Source organism: Rhamphochromis longiceps, linkage group LG16, assembly GCF_057381845.1.
Source record: "Rhamphochromis longiceps isolate RC_006_pf linkage group LG16, R_longiceps_female_GT1.1, whole genome shotgun sequence".
NCBI classification, from domain to species: Eukaryota; Metazoa; Chordata; class Actinopteri; order Cichliformes; family Cichlidae; genus Rhamphochromis; species Rhamphochromis longiceps.
The window spans coordinates 1,039,970-1,061,153 of NC_140572.1; the positions used below are offsets into that span (position 1 = coordinate 1,039,970).

Here is a 21,184-nt window from a genome sequence, read left to right on the forward strand (position 1 = left end):
CCTTTCTATTCTTACAGGTTGAGTTTATTTTATACACAATGCATAAATGTGCTTGGTTAGAGTTGATGTTCCATTCTAGAAGGTTTTAAGCTTCACTGGCGTGACTGTCCAGATGATACATGTTGAGAGGAGATGAGAACATAGCAGGTTAATTGCATGCACGCTTACGATACACATATTAATCTAGTAGCAGGTCTGAGTGAAGGCCTAAGCGTCTTCTACTTCAGTTTGAGACTGGCTGCAAAGTACTCTACTTAGTGATTAATGACGAGGGTCCATTATTAGCTCTCAGAGATGCTAAGACCTGAAGTTATTACCTTAAAAGGCAAGCAATGTAGAAAAGAGAAGTTATATGTCGGTTTATGGTTATTAGAAGTGTACGTGATGTACCCTTGTCTGTACAAGTTGAACTTTTGCCCGTCTGTCACCATGTATTTTTGAACTGTATTGACGTAGGTGTGATATTTTATCCTATAAAACCAGAACCCATTGTATTCTTGTCAGAGCAACCCATTCCGTATGCTGATGGTTGGTTGTTCTCCTGTAATAATAAAACTCATCGTTTGATTGCACTTTTCCGGAGCCTCCGTCGTTTGTTGTCTGGTCTAAAGTTGATCGATTTCGCAGCACTCACTACGACCACTATTAAGCTGTGCTTGAAGCTGTTGTTCTGTGAGACGCCATCAAACAAGCTGTTAGCTCTCTGAAACTGTCCTCTGATTCAGTTGTGTCTTTGGGTCTGCAGACCTCTTCCTGTCAAAGTTTGTTTCTGAGACTTTGGATGGTGAAGGAAACTGTACTCACCAACACCTTTATTTTCTTTGCAATTTCTCTGTAGGACAGACCTACATTTATAAGTGTTATGATGGTCCGTCTCTCTTCCCTTGTTAATTGGATTTTTCTTGCAAAACACTACTTTCTGCAGTACAATACTGTTCAACTGATGCTGACAAGGGTATGGTACCACAGTGTGTTCCAGCACTGCTTTTATGCAGACAGAGGGGGCTGTAAGTCATCCAGAAAAGTTGGAATACCTGTTGGAGTTAGTAGCAGCAGCTTTCAAGGCCTCATCAACCTCCATTGCACACACACACACACACACCCACACCCACACACACACACACACACATGCTCGCACATGTATACACACACACCACACGCAGTGCTTTTAACTGTTATGATACACACCATCTATGGTTTTGCAATGGGTGTTTGTGTAACTGTTTGTCACTGAATAAGAGGCAGCATGGGGACACTGGTAGTTGAAGTTGACTGGGATCAGGTGAGGAGCTTTCAGGTCCAAGAGCTGACCAGGCTTCCCTTGTGCAGCAAGTGTAAACTGACTGAGAAGAATTGTCTTGCTTTGTTCACGGTGATAAGTCTCTGAAACAGCGGGGCCTGCGAGTGCAGACCCAACATTTATTTGGTCCTTCAGAGCTGGATCCCAAGAACTGGCCTTCCACCGAGGAGGGGGGAGGACACACCAAAGTCTGTCGACAGCCAGGACACCCAGGGCGCCTGATGAAAGCCCCGGAATATGAATTTGTGGCCAGGATTGCACAGGACCAAGCTGAAGAGGAGAACTGCCACAAGACTGCTGCAAGGTGGAGAGGAAACCAGAGTGGAAGGAGCAGGTGAGGTTGTTTAGTGTGGGAAATCAAAATTGGGTTAGCAAACCTGGGAGAAAAACTGACTGCTGTAAGTGGGAAAATTGAGAAGGTGTCTGAAGCACTGCAAAGAGAAAGGTACAGAAAGTCACACACACAAACAGAAAATGCATTAATCCTACTAACACATACACACATACAATAAAGCTCATGAAGACCAGACAGCATCATAAGCATGTGTTTCTGTTTTATCATCTTGTCCGGTTCACATAGTGAGATGAAAAGTGATATGTAGACTAGTGGACTAGTATTATATTAGTAAAAATGACTGAATTATAGTAGGGGTGAACAGAATGCTGGAGAGGGGTTCTGAATGAGTGAAACTAATAGATCATTGAGTTTCTTGTTTCTCATGTGTGGCGAAAGTTTTAACATAGCACGCATCTGGTAACATGGGAAGAAACTCATTGTGTCTCTGAAACTCACTGTTTCAGAGACTTTGAGACAGCTATCCATGCCTTCATTTTATCTCGCCTCAATTTTTGTAATAGTCTTTACTCAGGTGTCAGTCTGTCATCATAGTCAACTGTAACTGGTCCAAAATGCTGCAGCACGGTTACTAACTGGCACACACAAGTGACACCACATATCCCCCATACTGGCATCCTTACACTGGCTGCCAGTTAGTTTTCCAATTGATTTTAAGCTTTTGTTATTCATTTTTAAGGCGTTGCGCAGGTTAGCACCCACATACCTTTCTGCTCTTTTGAATGGAAACACTCTTGCATGATCAATGAGGTCTGCAGATCAATTGCTCCTGGCTGTCCTGAGGTCCAGATTCAAGCACAGAGGAAATCGGACCTTTGCTGTGACTGCTCCTTCAAATCAGGACCACCCCAACATTAAACACTTTCACAACCTGTTTGAAAACCCACTTTAATTCCTTGGATTTTAAATCAGAATGAGTTTGTACTACATTTGTCTTTTTTATTACTCAGACTTTCTCATTTTATGCTTCTTTTCTTAAATTTTGTCATGTCTTCTTATGTTTTTTTCTCTTTTGATTGTTTTAAATGTACAGCACTTCAGTCAACAGTTGTTGTTTTAAATGTGCTGTATAAATAAATTTGACTTTAGCTTTATATAGCGCTTTTCTACTGTACTTGAGCTTTCGATTGGTTGTATACAACATGTCTTATTCACCCTTTCACAGCCAGTCATAAAGGCATTTTTTAATGCTTTTCTACCTAAGTGCTTTCTATTTAAAATGAACTTGCATTCATAATCCAGTGAACACAAGAGAGCAACTTGGGGTTCAGTATCTTGTAGACTGTAGCAACTAAGGATCAAGCCACCAACTTTTCTATTAGTAGATGACCTGGTGACTGACCTACCTATCTACAGGCATCTCTGCAGAACCATCTTTAGCTGCAAGAACTTGAAGACTTCTTGCAGTAGTAGGTGCAGTTGTGAAGTAGGTACAGGTGGTAGTGCTAGGGAGGCGACAGGGCAGATTGGGCTGATTGGATAATCAGGCTTTCACCTATATCAAGAAGTGGCAGGGACCAGAGAAGAAAGCTGTGCTGGAAGCTAAACAGTTGAAAAGTTGCACAAAACAGACTAAAAACAACTGACTGCAAATAAAAAATCCCCAACCCTGCACCTGTGTATGTCACGATTCGGCTGTGTGGCAGGCAGGAGAGGACCCAAACGCACACTCACGGGGACACGGGGAATAAACTCAGAGAGCACAGCTTTATTGCTGGAAAGGCAGATCACGGGTAATACAAAACTAAACTGGGAAAAACTAAATATAAAGCTCACCAAGAAACACAGGGAGAATCACACACAGCATGAGGGAGAACGCGACACCGAACTGAGGGAGACACAGACAGAAATACACAGAGGGTTAACGAGGGAAGTGGGAACACACGGGGAACACAGCTGACACAGATAACCATAACGAGACAGGGCAGGAGTGAACACAACATGACGCATACTGACGAGAGACTGTCAAAGTAAAACAGTAAGTACACGGAGGTTCAGACAGGAGGAGAGAGAGCACGGGGAGAACACAGACATAACGGGCTGGGGAAAAAACGGAATAAAACACAAGGAGAGACGAGGGCTCACAGATACACAGGGGCACACAGGAGGTAACCAAATAAGGAACATCTTAACTAAATAACCTAGGAACCAAGGCATAAATAGGGAACAAAACACAAAACACACAAAAACTAAGAATACTGGGCCAACATGGCCCAGGACCATGACATCACCCCCCCCCTCAAGGGCTGGCTCCCGACAGCCCAAACCCGAGAACCAAAACAAGACAAACAGAAAACAACCCACCCAGGGTGGGAGGCGGGGGACCCGGACGGAGGGAACGAAACCAAACAAAAGACGAGGAGCATGAACCGAAACTGAGTCCACAAAGACACAAAAACAGTTCAAAACAGGGAGATAAATGTCCAAAGAGGTCAGGTCGACCCGGAGGAGCGACAGCACAAAAGTTCACAGTTCGGCTGTTCCGGGGACCCTCCAGCGGAGACAGGTGGCTGAACGGGCTCGCCAGAACCCCCAGCGGAAGAGGCGTGAGGCTGAACGGGCTCCTCGGGCCCTCCAGTTGACGTGGCGTGAGGCTGAACGGGCCCCTCGGACCCTCCAGCGGAGACAGGAGGCTGAACGGGCCCCTCGGACCCTCCAGCGGAGACTGGTGGCTGAACGGGCCCCTCGGACCCTCCAGCGGAGACAGGTGGCTGAACGGGCCCCTCGGACCCTCCAGCGGAGACAGGTGGCTGAACGGGCTCGTCAGAACCCCCAGCGGAAGAGGCGTGAGGCTGAACGGGCTCCTCGGGCCCTCCAGTTGACGTGGCATGAGGCTGAACGGGCCCCTCGGACCCTCCAGCGGAGACAGGAGGCTGAACGGGCTCGCCAGAACCCCCAGCTGACGTGGCGTGAGGCTGGACGGGCTCCTCGGGCCCTCCAGCTGACGAGGCGTGAGGCTGGTGCGGTTCTCCTGAACCCCCAGCTGACGTGGCGTGAGGCTGGACGGGCTCCTCGGGCCCTCCAGCTGACGAGGCGTGAGGCTGGTGCGGTTCTCCTGAACCCCCAGCTGACGTGGCGTGAGGCTGGACGGGCTCCTCGGGCCCTCCAGCTGACGTGGCGTGAGGCTGGACGGGCTCCTCGGGCCCTCCAGCTGATGTGGCGTGAGGCTGAACGGGCTCCTCGGGCCCTCCAGCTGGAGCAGTGGCAGGACCAGTAGGTGCAGAGACTTCTGGCTGAGGGGACGCTAACTGTAGCTGCACAGGGCACGCAGTCGGCTTGGGATGCAACGGCTGGGGCTGTGCAGGGCAAACAGTCTTATGCTTAGCAGGCAAGAGCGAAGCGGAGTTTACACAGGCAGCGTCTGAGTTAGCTTTTTCGAGTTGTGGCACAGAAAAAACCACAGCCTGAGAAAGTGACGAAGCAACATTGGGAGTCACAGATACAGGGCTGGTGTAATGAGTAAACTGTTCATAGCAGAGGAATGGATAATGGTATCTGTGTCGCCTGGCTCAGGCAGAACACTAGGAGTGGATGTTACATTGGCTTGCTCAGCAACACAGGTCTCGTTCTCAGTAACTATTTGAGAAGCTGAGAGAGCAATGGCTGGTTGAGGAGTTGGCTGGGAAACATCAGAAATGTCTAAAGACAAAACAGGCTGGAACATGAAACAGTCACTAGAAGGAGCATCAGCTATGGAACACACAGTTTCAGGGGGTTTGTGCTCCTCAGCATGCACTCTTACATCCTGAGCTGATGATGGTGGTGTGTGGCTGAGCTCAGACTGAGAAACCTCAGAACCTACAGGCTGAGTAAAACGGTTCTGCGGTGCTGCAATGCTGGTAGCAGTATGTCGGTGAGTCTGGTGTAGAATAACAGTCTTTGGTTCCGCTAACTCTACGGGTGAAACATTCATACTGGCTAACTCAGAGGAAATGCTGCGAGCGTTACAAGAATCTGATTGCTCTGGAACACAAAGATCGCTAGGTAGGACGGTCGGTGAATAACTTGGCACCGAGGTGTCACTCGGAATAACGTCTTCAGAGTCCAAACACACAGTGGCGGAGTTATCCAAGTCAGGCAACACAATGGCAGGCAAAACAGAGTTACTCACAGTGGTGGAACAGTCATGGGGTCCGGGATCAGACAAGTTGGGCTGAGTGTGTGGCTCACAGTCACTCTCTCCCACGGGTGCAGCCAGCTCAGCTGTACTGCGGCGCTGAACCACTACAGGGGACTGCACTGAAGTCTGCACAGGGGGCTGCACTGAAGTCTGCACAGGGGGCTGCACTGATGGCTGTAGCAATGGTTGTGGTGAGAGTGGAGTAGGTGACTGCACAGGAGAATGAACTAGAGGTGACTGCGCAGGAAACCGAGCTAATGGTTCTGTTGCAAACGTAGCTGCTGCTGATGGAGCAAATGGCTGTGCTACAGGGAGCTGGGACACAGGAAACTGAGCTAGTGGTGGTGGTGGTGAGAGAGGAGACTGGGCTGACCGGACGGGAGGAGACTGGGCTATGGGCGACAGAGTGGCACACTGAACTGAGGGCGACGGAGCTACAGAGGACTGGAGAACAGGAGACTGAATCACAGGGGAGTGGAGGACTGGACTGCAAACTGAACAGTAGGAGAGTTAACTGACTGGGCTGGCGAAGCTAATGGCTGAGCAGAGGGCAGATTGTAATCCACAGAGGAAAATACGGCTTTACTCTCGATGGGTATGTTATCATGATGTCTGGGATCTGAACGCTCGAGCGGAACGAGAAAAAGACAGTCGCTCTCGCCAACGGATGAAAGCTGCTCCGCTGCTCGGGAACGCCGGCGACGTGAACGCCGTTTTCTCCGGGAAGGGGGAGGAGACGAGCCGGGCCGCGAATCCTCCAGCGGACCGGGCTGAACGCCCTCCGACTCTTCGTACTGGAGAGGCAGCTCCGGGCAGATGCGTACGGTGGAGACGAGGAAGTCCTGGATGTGGGGGTGTAGTGCACCGAATAGCCATGGGAGTCCGGACACCATCCTCTGTAGACGGATGGCTACGGTCTCCCGGTATTCTTCCCCTGGCAGCGCTACCCACTCCTGACAGTGATACTCCACTGTATAGATTAGATCCTCACGGAGCTCAGCGGAGGGGTTGTGAGCTGCTGGGTCCATGTCGTGGTCGCGTTCTTCTGTCATGATTCGGCTGTGTGGCAGGCAGGAGAGGACCCAAACGCACACTCACGGGGACACGGGGAATAAACTCAGAGAGCACAGCTTTATTGCTGGAAAGGCAGATCACGGGTAATACAAAACTAAACTGGGAAAAACTAAATATAAAGCTCACCAAGAAACACAGGGAGAATCACACACAGCATGAGGGAGAACGCGACACCGAACTGAGGGAGACGCAGACAGAAATACACAGAGGGTTAACGAGGGAAGTGGGAACACACGGGGAACACAGCTGACACAGATAACCATAACGAGACAGGGCAGGAGTGAACACAACATGACGCATACTGACGAGAGACTGTCAAAGTAAAACAGGAAGTACACGGAGGTTCAGACAGGAGGAGAGAGAGCACGGGGAGAACACAGACATAACGGGCTGGGGAAAAAACGGAATAAAACACAAGGAGAGACGAGGGCTCACAGATACACAGGGGCACACAGGAGGTAACCAAATAAGGAACATCTTAACTAAATAACCTAGGAACCAAGGCATAAATAGGGAACAAAATACAAAACACACAAAAACTAAGAATACTGGGCCAACATGGCCCAGGACCATGACAGTGTACAAATAAAGAACTGAAGTAGTGGCAGTCAGCTGGTTCAGGTGGAGCAAGAGGGGATGAGTGACAGAAAAACTCAGATTAATCATAGAATCATTGAGTTAAAGACATGACAGAATATGTAAATGGACTGATTCTTATTTAGCGATTTTCTACTCTTTTGGACCACTCAAAGCACTTTATACAAAATGCCATATTCACCCATTCATACAAGCACGTTTTTCTAAGCTTGTATGCTATCCTGTGCTTTCTATTGTTATGAAATATAATTGAAGAGCCTATTTGCTGAGTATATATTAAAGTATATATTAAAGTGTAATGTCTGTGAAGGTTCTCAGTATTCCAGGTCATTGCACTCCAAGGTGCTTGGAAAGAAAACCGTCTGGACTTCTTTAAGTTGCTTGAAGATGTTTCACCTCTCATCCGAGAAGCTTCTTCAATTTTAGTGTAATATTAAAGTGTAATGTTAAAGGCCAGATTTGAGGGTTTATATTCTGTGCTCTAGGTCATTAGACTGCTTGGCAACATTAAACTGTGATAAACAGGATCTTTTAGTGCAGACTTCCCAGAGAGTGTTACCTATGTTTGTGCTGCTAGATGATAACAACAGGAGACAACCTTCGGGTGGTGGAAGCGAGACGTGAGGAGCGGGGGTGTAGGGTATATCACACACATCCTGTCGGTAATGCATTAGATTTGCAGGAGGCTTTGTGCGGTGCACATCTCCCTTCCATTGTGCACATTTGCAATCAGGTTTTGTTGAATAAATCAGAATCAGAATCAGAATCAGAATACTTTATTGATCCCTGGGGGAAATTATTTTTTGTTACAGTGCTCCATTTTAAACCAACATTAAGACAAGACAGACAATACGCTAACTAAGAATAGTACAATATATACATATATATACATACATACATACATACATAAGTCACTTATAAATAAATATTTGGAAAAGAAACATGTGTAGCATATATTTTGAATACACTGAGTTTGCGTCTTCTCTGACAAGCCTGAGGAAAAAAGAATCGGGTCAATAATTGGTGCCGTGACCCGGATCCAAAACAGGGTGCAATTTGGATGAACTAACGATTATCTGTTGGCTAGTTGGCAAGTTAAATTACATTCGTGAAAAATTCTTCCAGTGTCTGGACTTTAGAGCAAGATACTTTTTTTTTTGTTTTGGTTTGGTTTGGGGTTTTTTTGCAAGTTGATGTCTAACGTGTCGAGTTTGTCCTGGTTCCCCCCCGGCGTCTGGATGCAGCGTTGGACCAGCGGCGTCTGGAGGTCTAGGTTTATAACCTGAGAACTGAGGACACCCAAACCATTCTAGAATAGTGCAGAGCAAGAGACGTTTGCTAAGAACTGCAGGTTGATGCTTGCTGGCCATAAAGTGTAAAACCCGTTTAAATTAAAAGGACTTTAGGAGTCCCATGTAATGTGACCCGTCCCACAGGCAAATTTTTACTTTGTAGTTTGAGTTGTTGCCTTCCGGCCGCCGTTTTAGAGTGCCTGTGAGGAAGACTAAAAGACTCCAGGTTTCTTTTCTCCATACTGCATTTTGTCTCCTTAATGGCAAATAACCGTTCTTGGACTTTGTATCACTATTATTGCCATTATTATTTTATATTATTGTTCTGTTTATTTTTATCCTGCTGCTAAACTAATTTCCCCTTGTGGGACAATAAATAAATTGAATTGAATTGAACTGAACTGAATTGAATTGAATGAAATTGATAATCATTAAGTAAAATCATTATGGTTGTGGAAGCCAGACGTGAGGAGTGGGGGTGTAGCGTATATCACACACATCCTGTCGGTAATGCATTGGATTTGCTGTATTTTGAATACACTGAGTTTGAGTCTTCTCTGACAAGCCTGAGGACAAAAGAATTGTGTCATTACTATCTAACATTCACACAAATTCATACTACCATAAAGTCAGCAACTGGGGGTTCAGTATATCTTGCCCAGTGATATTTGGCATGCAGTCTGGGGCAGCATGAGATCAAACATCGAACCTTCTGATGAGTAGACTATCTGTTCTACTTCCTGAGTTACAGCCACCTGATGTGGAGTGGAGAGATGTGTGGAGCGACATAGGCCAGAAGTAATTCCTAGTTAAAGGTTTGCACAGTACATCCTGAGGCTATGAAGATGACTTCATTTCTCTATGTTTTTATCCATTATTGTACCAGAAGTGTGAGAAGATTTAAAGATACATATTTCAGCTTAGTCTAATAATAACAATGATCACGTGTACATTCAGAAGTCACTGGGTATTGAATTCTTTTCTTTTCTTCTTTTTTTGTTTAGACATTTCCTATAAAAACCTAGAGACAGCTGTCTGGAAAAAATCCATGCAGACCACCAGCCTGTCTGGCACCTAAAACCAAATTCAGGGTAACACGTTTCCCCTTCCCCTTCTGGTGCTCAGTTTTAACTTTAGCAGGTCATCTTCACCATCTCCACATGCCCAAATGCACTGAGCTGATGCCATGTAGTTGGCTTATAAGATAGTTGCCTTAGTAAGCAGTGGAATATGTGTACATAACAAAATGGTATTTCTAATTTAAATTCTTGTTCTATGATTTGTGTTCCTGAATGTATAAGAAGAATGAACATACATGTGCAGTACATTTCTCCCCGATTTGTGTTTCATTTCTTTACTTGTAGGTGCCACTTTTTTCATTACATAGAGTGGGGCAAAAAAAGTATTTAGTCAGCCACCGATTGTGCAAGTTCCCCCACTTAAAATGATGACAGAGGTCAGTAATTTGCACCAGAGGTACACTTCAACTGTGAGAGACAGAATGTGAAAAAAAAATCCATGAATTCACATGGTAGGATTTGTAAAGAATTTAACCGTAAATCAGGGTGGCAAATAAGTATTTGGTCACCTCAAACATGGAAAATCTCTGGCTCTCACAGACCTGTAACGTCTTCTGTAAGACGCTTTTCTGTCTCCCACTCGTTACCTGTATGAATGGCACCTGTTTGAACTCATCATCTGTATAAAAGACACCTGTCCACAGCCTCAAACAGTCAGACTCCAAACTCCGCCATGGCCAAGACCAAAGAGCTCTCGAAGGACACCAGGAAAAGTATTGTAGACCTGCACCAGACTGGGAAGAGTGAATCTACAATAGGCAAGCAGCTTGGTGTGAAAAAATCAACTGTGGGAGCAATCATCAGAAAATGGAAGACATACAAGACCACTGATAATCTCTCACGATCTGGGGCTCCACGCAAGATCTCATCCCGTGGGGTCAAAATGATCATGAGAACGGTGAGCAAAGATCCCAGAACCACACGGGGGGACCTGGTGAATGACCTGCAGAGAGCTGGGACCAAAGTAACAAAGGTCACCATCAGTAACACACTAAAACGGCAGGGAATCAAATCCCGCAGTGCCAGACGTGTTCCGCTGCTGAAGCCAGTGCATGTCCAGGCCCGTCTGAAGTTTGCCAGAGAGCACATGGATGATACAGCAGAGGATTGGGAGAATGTCATGTGGTCAGATGAAACCAAAGTAGAACTTTTTGGTATAAACTCAACTCGTCGTGTTTGGAGGACGAAGAATACCGAGTTGCATCCCAAGAACACCATACCTACTGTGAAGCATGGGGGTGGAAACATCATGCTATGGGGCTGTTTTTCTGCCAAGGGGACAGGACGACTGATCCGTGTTAAGGACAGAATGAATGGGGCCATGTATCGTGAGATTTTGAGCCAAAACCTCCTTCCATCAGTGAGAACTTTGAAGATGAAACGCGGCTGGGTCTTCCAACATGACAATGATCCAAAACACACCGCCCGGGCAACAAAGGAGTGGCTCCGTAAGAAGCATTTGAAAGTCATGGAGTGGCCTAGCCAGTCTCCAGACCTCAACCCCATAGAAAATCTGTGGCGGGAGTTTAAAGTCCGTGTTGCTCAGCGACAGCCCCAAAACATCACTGCTCTCGAGAAGATCTGCATGGAGGAATGGGCCAAAATACCAGCTACTGTGTGTGCAAACCTGGTAAAGACCTATAGTAAACGTTTGACCTCTGTTATTGCCAACAAAGGTTATGTTACAAAGTATTGAGTTGTATTTTTGTTATTGACCAAATACTTATTTGCCACCCTAATTTACGAATAAATTCTTTACAAATCCTACCATGTGAATTCACGGATTTTTTCTTCACATTCTGTCTCTGACAGTTGAAGTGTATCTCTGGTGCAAATTACTGACCTCTGTCATCATTTTAAGTGGGGCAACTTGCACAGTCGGTGGCTGACTAAATACTTTTTTGCCCCACTGTATTTCAGTTACACCAAGCGTATGTTTGAATTGACTGTCCCTTTTTTTAGTTGGTAAACATTTTGGTAGTGTGTCATTTCTTTCATTCTGTTTACATGATATTGGTGTCACAGGAGCCAGACTTCAATATTTTAAGTGTAACAATTTGTTTAACAGATTTTCTGAACCAGGGGTAAAATAAAGCATAGATTAGAGGGTTTAGACAGGAGTTTAAATAGAACAAACACATTACAAATGCAACAGATGAAGCACTGAGCATGGCATCTTGACCTGAGAGTGTGACACAGTAATATGGGCAGAGACATATTAGAAACACAATGATAACAACACTGATGGTCCTTACTGCTTTCATTTCAGACTTCTTAACATTTGTACTTACTGACCCCTCGTGTGTCAGAGCTGCAATATGTGACCGCAGGGCACGAGCTTGAGTCATAGCCACAACAAATATGTTTAGATAAAGAACTACAATCACAATGACAGGACCAATAAAGGACAACAATAGATCTGCAACTCCAAAAGCATGGCCAACAACAACCACACACTCCCCATAGCAGGAATTATACCTGCCAGGTTGCACCAGGTTTTCTTTTAGCACAAGACAGTGGAAGACTGAAGAACAAATCCAACACAGATAAACACATGCTTTTGTTCTTTTTGGGGTGACTTTGGTAGAGTAATGGAGAGGGTAACAAATAGCCACATAACGGTCAATTGATATGAGAACCATGGTTCCTACTGACGCAGAGGTAATAATGTAGTCCAAGAGAAAATACATACTACACATGAATTCACCAAGAAACCAGCAACCATCTATAATTATAATTTGAAATAAAATCAGGAGACCCACCAGGCAATCAGAGACAGCCAAAGAGAGGAGGAGGAGATTGGTGGGGGTGTGCAGCTTCCTGAAGACAAAAGACAGCGACACAGTTATTATTATTATTATTTGTAGCAACAAGTGCAATTTTATACAGATATATATATAAGAGAAAAACAGACATTACTACCGACACACATTTCACTTATACTCTAATATGTTATCTTCATTTTACTGATCCACAAAACCTGATAACCTTATCTATGACAAAATTATTACTTGAAATGTGAGATGGAGATGATGACCAGCAGATTAAGAGTCACAGTCAGTAAAGAGATGGAGGACAATGTAATATAAATGAGTATAGATACTGAGTGAGGTCGTATGGGCTTCCTGCAGGAGAAGTTAAGAAGCTGTGGAAAGCAGAGTTCAGTTTCTTCAAACATTTCCATCATTAGTAAACAGGAAGAGATAGCTTGCTGTGGAGTTCCACCACCTTTCTGTCTGAAGCTCTTTGCCATATCCTGACTTATTTACTTTCCTGCTTCACATTGCTCCTCCTCCCTTACCTCTGGTGGTAGCTGTTGTTGGAGTGAATAGCTAAATGTTGTCATTGTTGTGTTTAAATTTGTACACCTTGTCTTAAACTGCATGTTTAAATGTTTTTCTGTATAGCTGATGCTATAGCTATAGCTATAGTGTTTAACTGCAGGCACATTCTAAGTAAGGTTCTGGTTTCCTTATTTAGTGAGGAATGTTTACTTCCTGCCCTTTATGGCCTCACCTGTGTTTGTATATGGTGGACCGTTAAAGGAGATGAGCCATATACAGGGGTGAGGGGAGATGACCCTTTTATGACCAGCAAGAAGTCACGTATACACACACATGCATACACACACACACACACCTATACACACACACACACACACACACACACACACGCACACACGTATACACACGCACGCACCCACACACACACACACACACATGCTCACACATGCATACACACACACCACACGCAGTGCTTTTAACTGTTATGATACACACCATCTATGGTTTTGCAATGGGTGTTTGTGTAAATGTTTGTCACTGAATAAGAGGCAGCATGGGGACACTGGTAGTTGAAGTTGACTGGGATCAGGTGAGGAGCTTTCAGGTCCAAGAGCTGACCAGGCTTCCCTTGTGCAGCAAGTGTAAACTGACTGAGAAGAATTGTCTTGCTTTGTTCACGGTGATAAGTCTCTGAAACAGCGGGGCCTGCGAGTGCAGACCCAACATTTATTTGGTCCTTCAGAGCTGGATCCCAAGAACTGGCCTTCCACCGAGGAGGGGGGAGGACACACCAAAGTCTGTCGACAGCCAGGACATCCAGGGCGCCTGATGAAAGCCCCGGAATATGAATTTGTGGCCAGGATTGCACAGGACCAAGCTGAAGAGGAGAACTGCCACAAGACTGCTGCAAGGGGGAGAGGAAACCAGAGTGGAAGGAGCAGGTGAGGTTGTTTAGTGTGGGAAATCAAAATTGGGTTAGCAAACCTGGGAGAAAAACTGACTGCTGTAAGTGGGAAAATTGAGAAGGTGTCTGAAGCACTGCAAAGAGAAAGGTACAGAAAGTCACACACACAAACAGAAAATGCATTAATCCTACTAACACATACACACATACAATAAAGCTCATGTAGACCAGACAGCATCATAAGCATGTGTTTCTGTTTTATCATCTTGTCCGGTTCACGTAGTGAGATGAAAAGTGATATGTAGACTAGTGGACTAGTATTATATCAGTAAAAATGACTGAATTATAGTAGGGGTGAACAGAATGCTGGAGAGGGGTTCTGAATGAGTGAAACTAATAGATCATTGAGTTTCTTGTTTCTCATGTGTGGCGAAAGTTTTAACATAGCACGCATCTGGTAACATGGGAAGAAACTCATTGTGTAAGAGAACAACAGGGTTGTGTGGTGTGTGTGGCTGATGGATGGATAAATGTTTTGGGGATTAATCTGGCTGATGCATTTTTCTTTTGTTGCAAAGTTGAACCTTTTTACTTTCATGTTACACTAAAAGTTTTCTTTGATGATCTCTGTTATTTAAGCAGATCTGCATGATTGGAACTGAAAGAGCTACACAACATGTTGTCGGAGGAATGGTCGCAAAGTAAGCTTCTCCACATTAACATGGGCTCTGGAGAAAGTCATTTATTTGGGACACAATCAGAAAGTGAGGCTGTCTCTCACCTTTTACCTTTCCCTGTTGCTTGTCATGTGTTTCAATGGTGTATTAAGAGTTTTTCACATGCTATGCGCAGAGGTGGGTTTTTTTCTGTTCTCAAACTGATCTCCCTGTTGGAGCTCAGTCTGGGGGGAGTTCTTTTTTTCCTTGTCTTTCCTGATGTTTATTTTCCGTTGTTCCGTTCTGGGTCGCTGCTCGTGCGGCTGACCGGCCAGCTACCCAGCCTGATCTGTCTCCCCAATGTGATGTTTGTGTATTGTATGTATGGTCGGCAAGGTCAGTCTCTCAATAGCCCCTCTGGTATGAATAAAGTCTTCTGAATCCGAATCTGAATCTGTACAATCCTTAATATATTTCGTGTGTGTGTGTGTGTGTGTGTGTGTGTGTGTGTGTGTGTGTGTGTGTGTGTGTGTGTGTGTGTGTTGGGGGGCAGAGGGAGTGTTTGCTCAGGGCACCAAAAGCCCTGGACCACTGGGGATTAGGCAGTGAGTCCAGGGGTTTTTCCACCGCTGTATGACAGAGGTGAATAACATAAACCTGACCTTGGAAGCGTGTGATTTGTTACTAGGCTGCAAAGGAAGGATGGGGCAGTGGGTAGCCCAGGGGTCCAAATGGTCATGGCTCATTTCATGGGGGAATTAAGCTAAGCCAAATGGCTCCCTAACCTAAGTTGGGCAATGGGTGTGGCTTGTGGCTCAGCTGCAGAGGAGAGATAGGACAGTGATTTCAGGGGACAGTGCCAGGAGAGGATGGTTGACAATTGGTGATTATTGTTTAATCATGCCCCTCATACTTAGAAAGTGCGCTGGGACTCAGAGGAAGGAGAATTGAAGAGGAGATGAGAGACAACTGTCTGCCTACAGTCTGCATGTAAACAGTTTGTGTGAAAGAACAGTGTGAAACAGCTGGCAAGAATGTCAAAAGTCAATAACACAAGTATGGAGGCCTTTCTTCCCTCACCACACTCCCTGCGGGTGGCTAATGCCCTCAGGCATCGATGCTTTGGTGGTTTTTGGTGTCCAGGGCTGGGCGCTCAGGTATGTACTGGCTCACTCCCAGTGGCTGCTTGGCTGGGCCTGGCATCCATGGCTCGGTCGAACCCCTTCGGGGGGTGGGGGGGCCCTCAGGCCTCTGGTCCTGGGGCTTAGTCCACTCCGGCGCAGCTGGGCTATGGCTCCCCACACCCTCTATGTGTTATAGTGGCGCCTAACTGTCTAGTAAAACATGCCAAACCCACAAAGCAAACAACCAGCGGAGGTACAGGCATAGATGGTGACGGAGCTAGCTGCGATGCAATGGGAACAGGGGGATGCCGAAGCTGTGGTGCTGAGCCCTCTGGTGGTAGCAAGGAGCCACTTCAGTGATGTTCGCCTGGTGATCATAGACTAGCTGGGGCTTGTGCGGGAGGACCACTGATGACACTTCCAGGGAGGTCAAATGGGGCTAGAGGATCGACCTTTCGCTTGTGCTAGGAGGCTGCATTACACAATGATAATGTGACTGCAGCCCAGCCCCAAAGAGGGAGAAGCTTGTTACTGAGCCTCGATGCTCGAGCAGTTCATGGAGGGGCAGGAACGGCGGAGGCGTGTCTTCTGCCACTAACCAGCGAGAGATATGTACAGTGTGCCGGCATGGTGCCAAGGGGGCATATGCAGGGCTATGATGGACTTGAGCTGTATGCCCGGGGGCATTGTTGGAAGCAGAGTGTGGAGGTTAGGTGTGTGCATAGAGCAATCTGCAACTATTCCACGTGAAGTCATTAATTCCAGTAATTCACTCCATGAAAGATTTTTTACTAGAGAAGATGTGACAACACTCTACGTTCGTCCTTTGACCAAGTGAATAAAAATAATGGTCAAATGGTGTGTCCTGACATAGCATCGATATTTTCACATTTTTTGATGATTAGGGAAATGTTATATCCAGTGAGTCACAACACACAGAAAGAGGACAACCAGCTGGCTTATTATACCTGATGGCTGGTCTCACGGGATATGATAAAACTCTAGACAGGCGGATGTGTGCTGGTGGTGTGCAAAAATGGTGGAAGAGAATTCCACAACCGTGGTGCCACTGCCTGAAAGGCAGGTTTTAAATCGAGTGTGTGGGGCCACCAGCAGTCTCTGAACTGATGACCTTAGAGTTTGGAAAAATGAATGCGGTTTCAGCAGGTCAGATAAATATTGGGGAGCTTGACTATGTAGGGCCCTAAAGGTTAGAACTAAAATTTTAAAATGAAACCTAAAACTTACAGGCAACTGTCCTTATTCTTTACTTGAGGATGAGAACAAACAAACACTGGTCTTGATGAGTTCAGTCAAACAATGATTTTATTGAACACACACGTGGGGAGATGTATACAGTAGCATCATCAGCATAGATCCTTGCTAGAAAGCACACTTCAAAATGGTTTTGATATGTCAGGGTTCAGCCGCTTGTGTCAGCAAATAATATAACATGCATTAGTTACAGTTAGTGACAGTTAAACAAGTTTTCGTTATCAGCAACATTTTTACCATACATGGCGTTTTCAACCGTCTTACCCTCCAGATGTTTCCTGTTGATTTGCACTTCTTATGCTTATCTTTAGCAAATCCTGTACCAACTGTTGCTATGCAGGCACAAATGCAGTTACAAGCAAAAATATATCTCACCTCTGAACTAAAACTCATCAACTGTTATTTGTGTCTGTAAGCGTGTTTGGACTGAACTTTCTGCGCTCTGAGTCACCTTACACCTTATGACCTTAAAAGGACTGAGCGCCAACTCTTAATGAGCACATTTGCAATGTGTGTATAAAAATAACTACAACTACACATTTAATAAAAGTTTTAATAAAATGCCACTAATAAAAGCCATGTTAGCAATTATGTATTTTCTTTTATTTCCACATTCCCTCTCTTGACCTTTGGAAAAAAGGTCACCACACTTTCCATTGTGTAACTCCTCGATCCATTTGGCCGCTTCCAAGCATTGCAGACATAAAAAAACCCTTCCATTGCCCAAAGAGAGAAGTCATCCAGCTCTCCAGCGGGTTGTCAATTCTTGAATGTTCGTGCATGGTTATAGATAAAGTTTTCAGCCCCGTCAGAGCTCGATTTACGGAGCCATCTGGAGCGGTGTTGTTGGGGATAAAGATACAACACAAGTCTCCAAACATGGCAGACACACCCCCTTTCTCCGCCAACAACATGTCCAGAGCAATTTGATTTTGCACTCCCATCAACGAGGTTGGCCCCAGCTGCTCTGCGAACCGCTCCATGGCGTCGCTGGTTAAGTTTGAGAGTCTCAGCACATTGTAATGGACATCATTTATGCGGTCAACATTTTTATTTGGAGTTATCCATATGAATATACTTTCAAACCCTGCAGCTATTTGATCCACTAGTTTATACTCGTTCGGAACTCCCCTTGGCACTCCTATTGAGTCGATCTAGATAGGCGAGTCGGTTCTAGGGTCATAAGCATGTGTTCCTTGTTAGTCCCCGTAGGGAAATTACTCCTCTGCATTTAACCAGTGAAGCAGTGGGTAGCCACCAATGCAGCGCCCGGGGAGCAGTGTGTAGGGACAGTACCTTGCTCAGGGGTACCTCAGGGTAGGCGTTCAGTGGAGTCAAACCCCCGACCATCCAATCATGGGGCAATCCTTCTACATACTGAGCTATCCCTGCCCCTAAATCCCTTGTGGTATAGCTTTTACATTTTGTCCCCAGTTAGCATGTATGTATGCTGTACAGTGCAGCGAGGAATGCCCAGACCTCTACATTGGAGAGACCAAACAACCACTTCACAAGCGCATGGCACAACATAGAAGAGCCACCTCCACAGGACAAGACTCAGCAGTCCATCTGCATCTTAAGGATAAAGGACACTCTTTCGAGGATGCCAATGTTCACATTTTGGACAGAGAGGACAGATGGTTTGAAAGAGGAGTGAAAGAAGCCATCTATGTCCACTGTGAGCGACCATCTTTGAACAGAGGCGGTGGTTTACGGCACCAACTGTCTGCCATCTACAGTGGGGCAAAAAAGTATTTAGTCAGCCACCGATTGTGCAAGTTCCCCCACTTAAAATGATGACAGAAGTCAGTAATTTGCACCAGAGGTACACTTCAACTGTGAGAGACAGAATGTGAAAAAAAAATCCATGAATTCACATGGTAGGATTTGTAAAGAATTTAACCGTAAATCAGGGTGGCAAATAAGTATTTGGTCACCTCAAACATGGAAAATCTCTGGCTCTCACAGACCTGTAACGTCTTCTGTAAGACGCTTTTCTGTCCCCCACTCGTTACCTGTATGAATGGCACCTGTTTGAACTCATCATCTGTATAAAAGACACCTGTCCACAGCCTCAAACAGTCAGACTCCAAACTCCGCCATGGCCAAGACCAAAGAGCTCTCGAAGGACACCAGGAAAAGTATTGCAGACCTGCACCAGACTGGGAAGAGTGAATCTACAATAGGCAAGCAGCTTGGTGTGAAAAAATCAACTGTGGGAGCAACCATCAGAAAATGGAAGACATACAAGACCACTGATAATCTCCCACGATCTGGGGCTCCACGCAAGATCTCATCCCGTGGGGTCAAAATGATCATGAGAACGGTGAGCAAAGATCCCAGAACCACACGGGGGGACCTGGTGAATGACCTGCAGAGAGCTGGGACCAAAGTAACAAAGGTCACCATCAGTAACACACTAAAACGGCAGGGAATCAAATCCCGCAGTGCCAGACGTGTTCCGCTGCTGAAGCCAGTGCATGTCCAGGCCCGTCTGAAGTTTGCCAGAGAGCACATGGATGATACAGCAGAGGATTGGGAGAATGTCATGTGGTCAGATGAAACCAAAGTAGAACTTTTTGGTATAAACTCAACTCGTCGTGTTTGGAGGACGAAGAATACCGAGTTGCATCCCAAGAACACCATACCTACTGTGAAGCATGGGGGTGGAAACATCATGCTATGGGGCTGTTTTTCTGCCAAGGGGACAGGACGACTGATCCGTGTTAAGGACAGAATGAATGGGGCCATGTATCGTGAGATTTTGAGCCAAAACCTCCTTCCATCAGTGAGAACTTTGAAGATGAAACGCGGCTGGGTCTTCCAACATGACAATGATCCAAAACACACCACCCGGGCAACAAAGGAGTGGCTCCGTAAGAAGCATTTGAAAGTCCTGGAGTGGCCTAGCCAGTCTCCAGACCTCAACCCCATAGAAAATCTGTGGCGGGAGTTTAAAGTCCGTGTTGCTCAGCGACAGCCCCAAAACATCACTGCTCTCGAGAAGATCTGCATGGAGGAATGGGCCAAAATACCAGCTACTGTGTGTGCAAACCTGGTAAAGACCTATAGTAAACGTTTGACCTCTGTTATTGCCAACAAAGGTTATGTTACAAAGTATTGAGTTGTATTTTTGTTATTGACCACATACTTATTTGCCACCCTGATTTACGAATAAATTCTTTACAAATCCTACCATGTGAATTCATGGATTTTTTCTTCACATTCTGTCTCTCACAGTTGACGTGTACCTCTGGTGCAAATTACTGACCTCTGTCATCATTTTAAGTGGGGGAACTTGCACAATCGGTGGCTGACTAAATACTTTTTTGCCCCACTGTATAATCCAGTTTTGAGTTCCCTCCCCAGACGCCTTAACGCCCACTCACATCCTGGGCCATCTGACCTCAGGAATTCGCATGATAAGGTGGGGCCAGGTTTCACAATGAGCTCACCCGAAACCCTGGTTGATTGGGACCCAGTTTCACACCCTGGCTCAGGCGATTAGAGGATCACCAGGCGGTCCTTTTGTCCCTCTGTGGGGGGATACTCCCACTAGGTTTAAATCTGGGACTCTCCCCCATTTGACCTTAGAACTGAAGAAGCTTCTCGGATGAGAGGTGAAACGTCTTCAAGCAACTTAAAGAAGTCCAGACGCTTTTCTTTGCAAGCTCCTTTGACTACGATGACCTGGATGACTGAGAACCTTCACAGACACGGTGACAGAGCGTCTTTCACCACTTGGTTAAAAATGCCAGGAGACAGAGCAAAGCCTTACGGTAGGCGCGTGTACCTGAGTTACTGGCCTTATACGTAAATGAAAAGATGTCCCTCAGGGACTCGTGTAAAGCGAGACAGAAAAACACGTTAGCAAGCTCGATGCACGTGAACCACTTCTGGTCCGTTGTTATTGCCGTCAGCGCTGTATAGGGATTTGGAACAGGTACAGTGTCAGTACGGAGAATGGCGTTAATGGCCCTGAGGTCATACACCATCTGCACTTCCCTTTCCGATGCTTCTCCACTAGCAAAAAGGGTGTGTTCCAAAATGATTGTGAGGGCTCAAGCACTCGTACTTTCAGTAGCCCTTCAATGGTTTCTGCAATCCCCTCTGCTTCTGGCTTG

The 21,184-nt window shown here is 45.8% G+C and overlaps 1 protein-coding gene across 1 annotated transcript; it reads right to left on the minus strand.

Moving 5' to 3' along the window:
* Positions 1 to 11,820: 11,820 nt before the first annotated feature.
* LOC146650337 (trace amine-associated receptor 13c-like) lies at positions 11,821 to 13,004 on the minus strand. The gene is made up of 2 exons (XM_085384339.1): positions 12,829 to 13,004; positions 11,821 to 12,637 (listed from the first exon to the last, which is right to left on the minus strand). Exons 1-2 carry the CDS (start codon positions 13,002 to 13,004, stop codon positions 11,821 to 11,823), a joined length of 993 nt encoding a protein of 330 aa, XP_085240465.1.
* Positions 13,005 to 21,184: the final 8,180 nt, after the last annotated feature.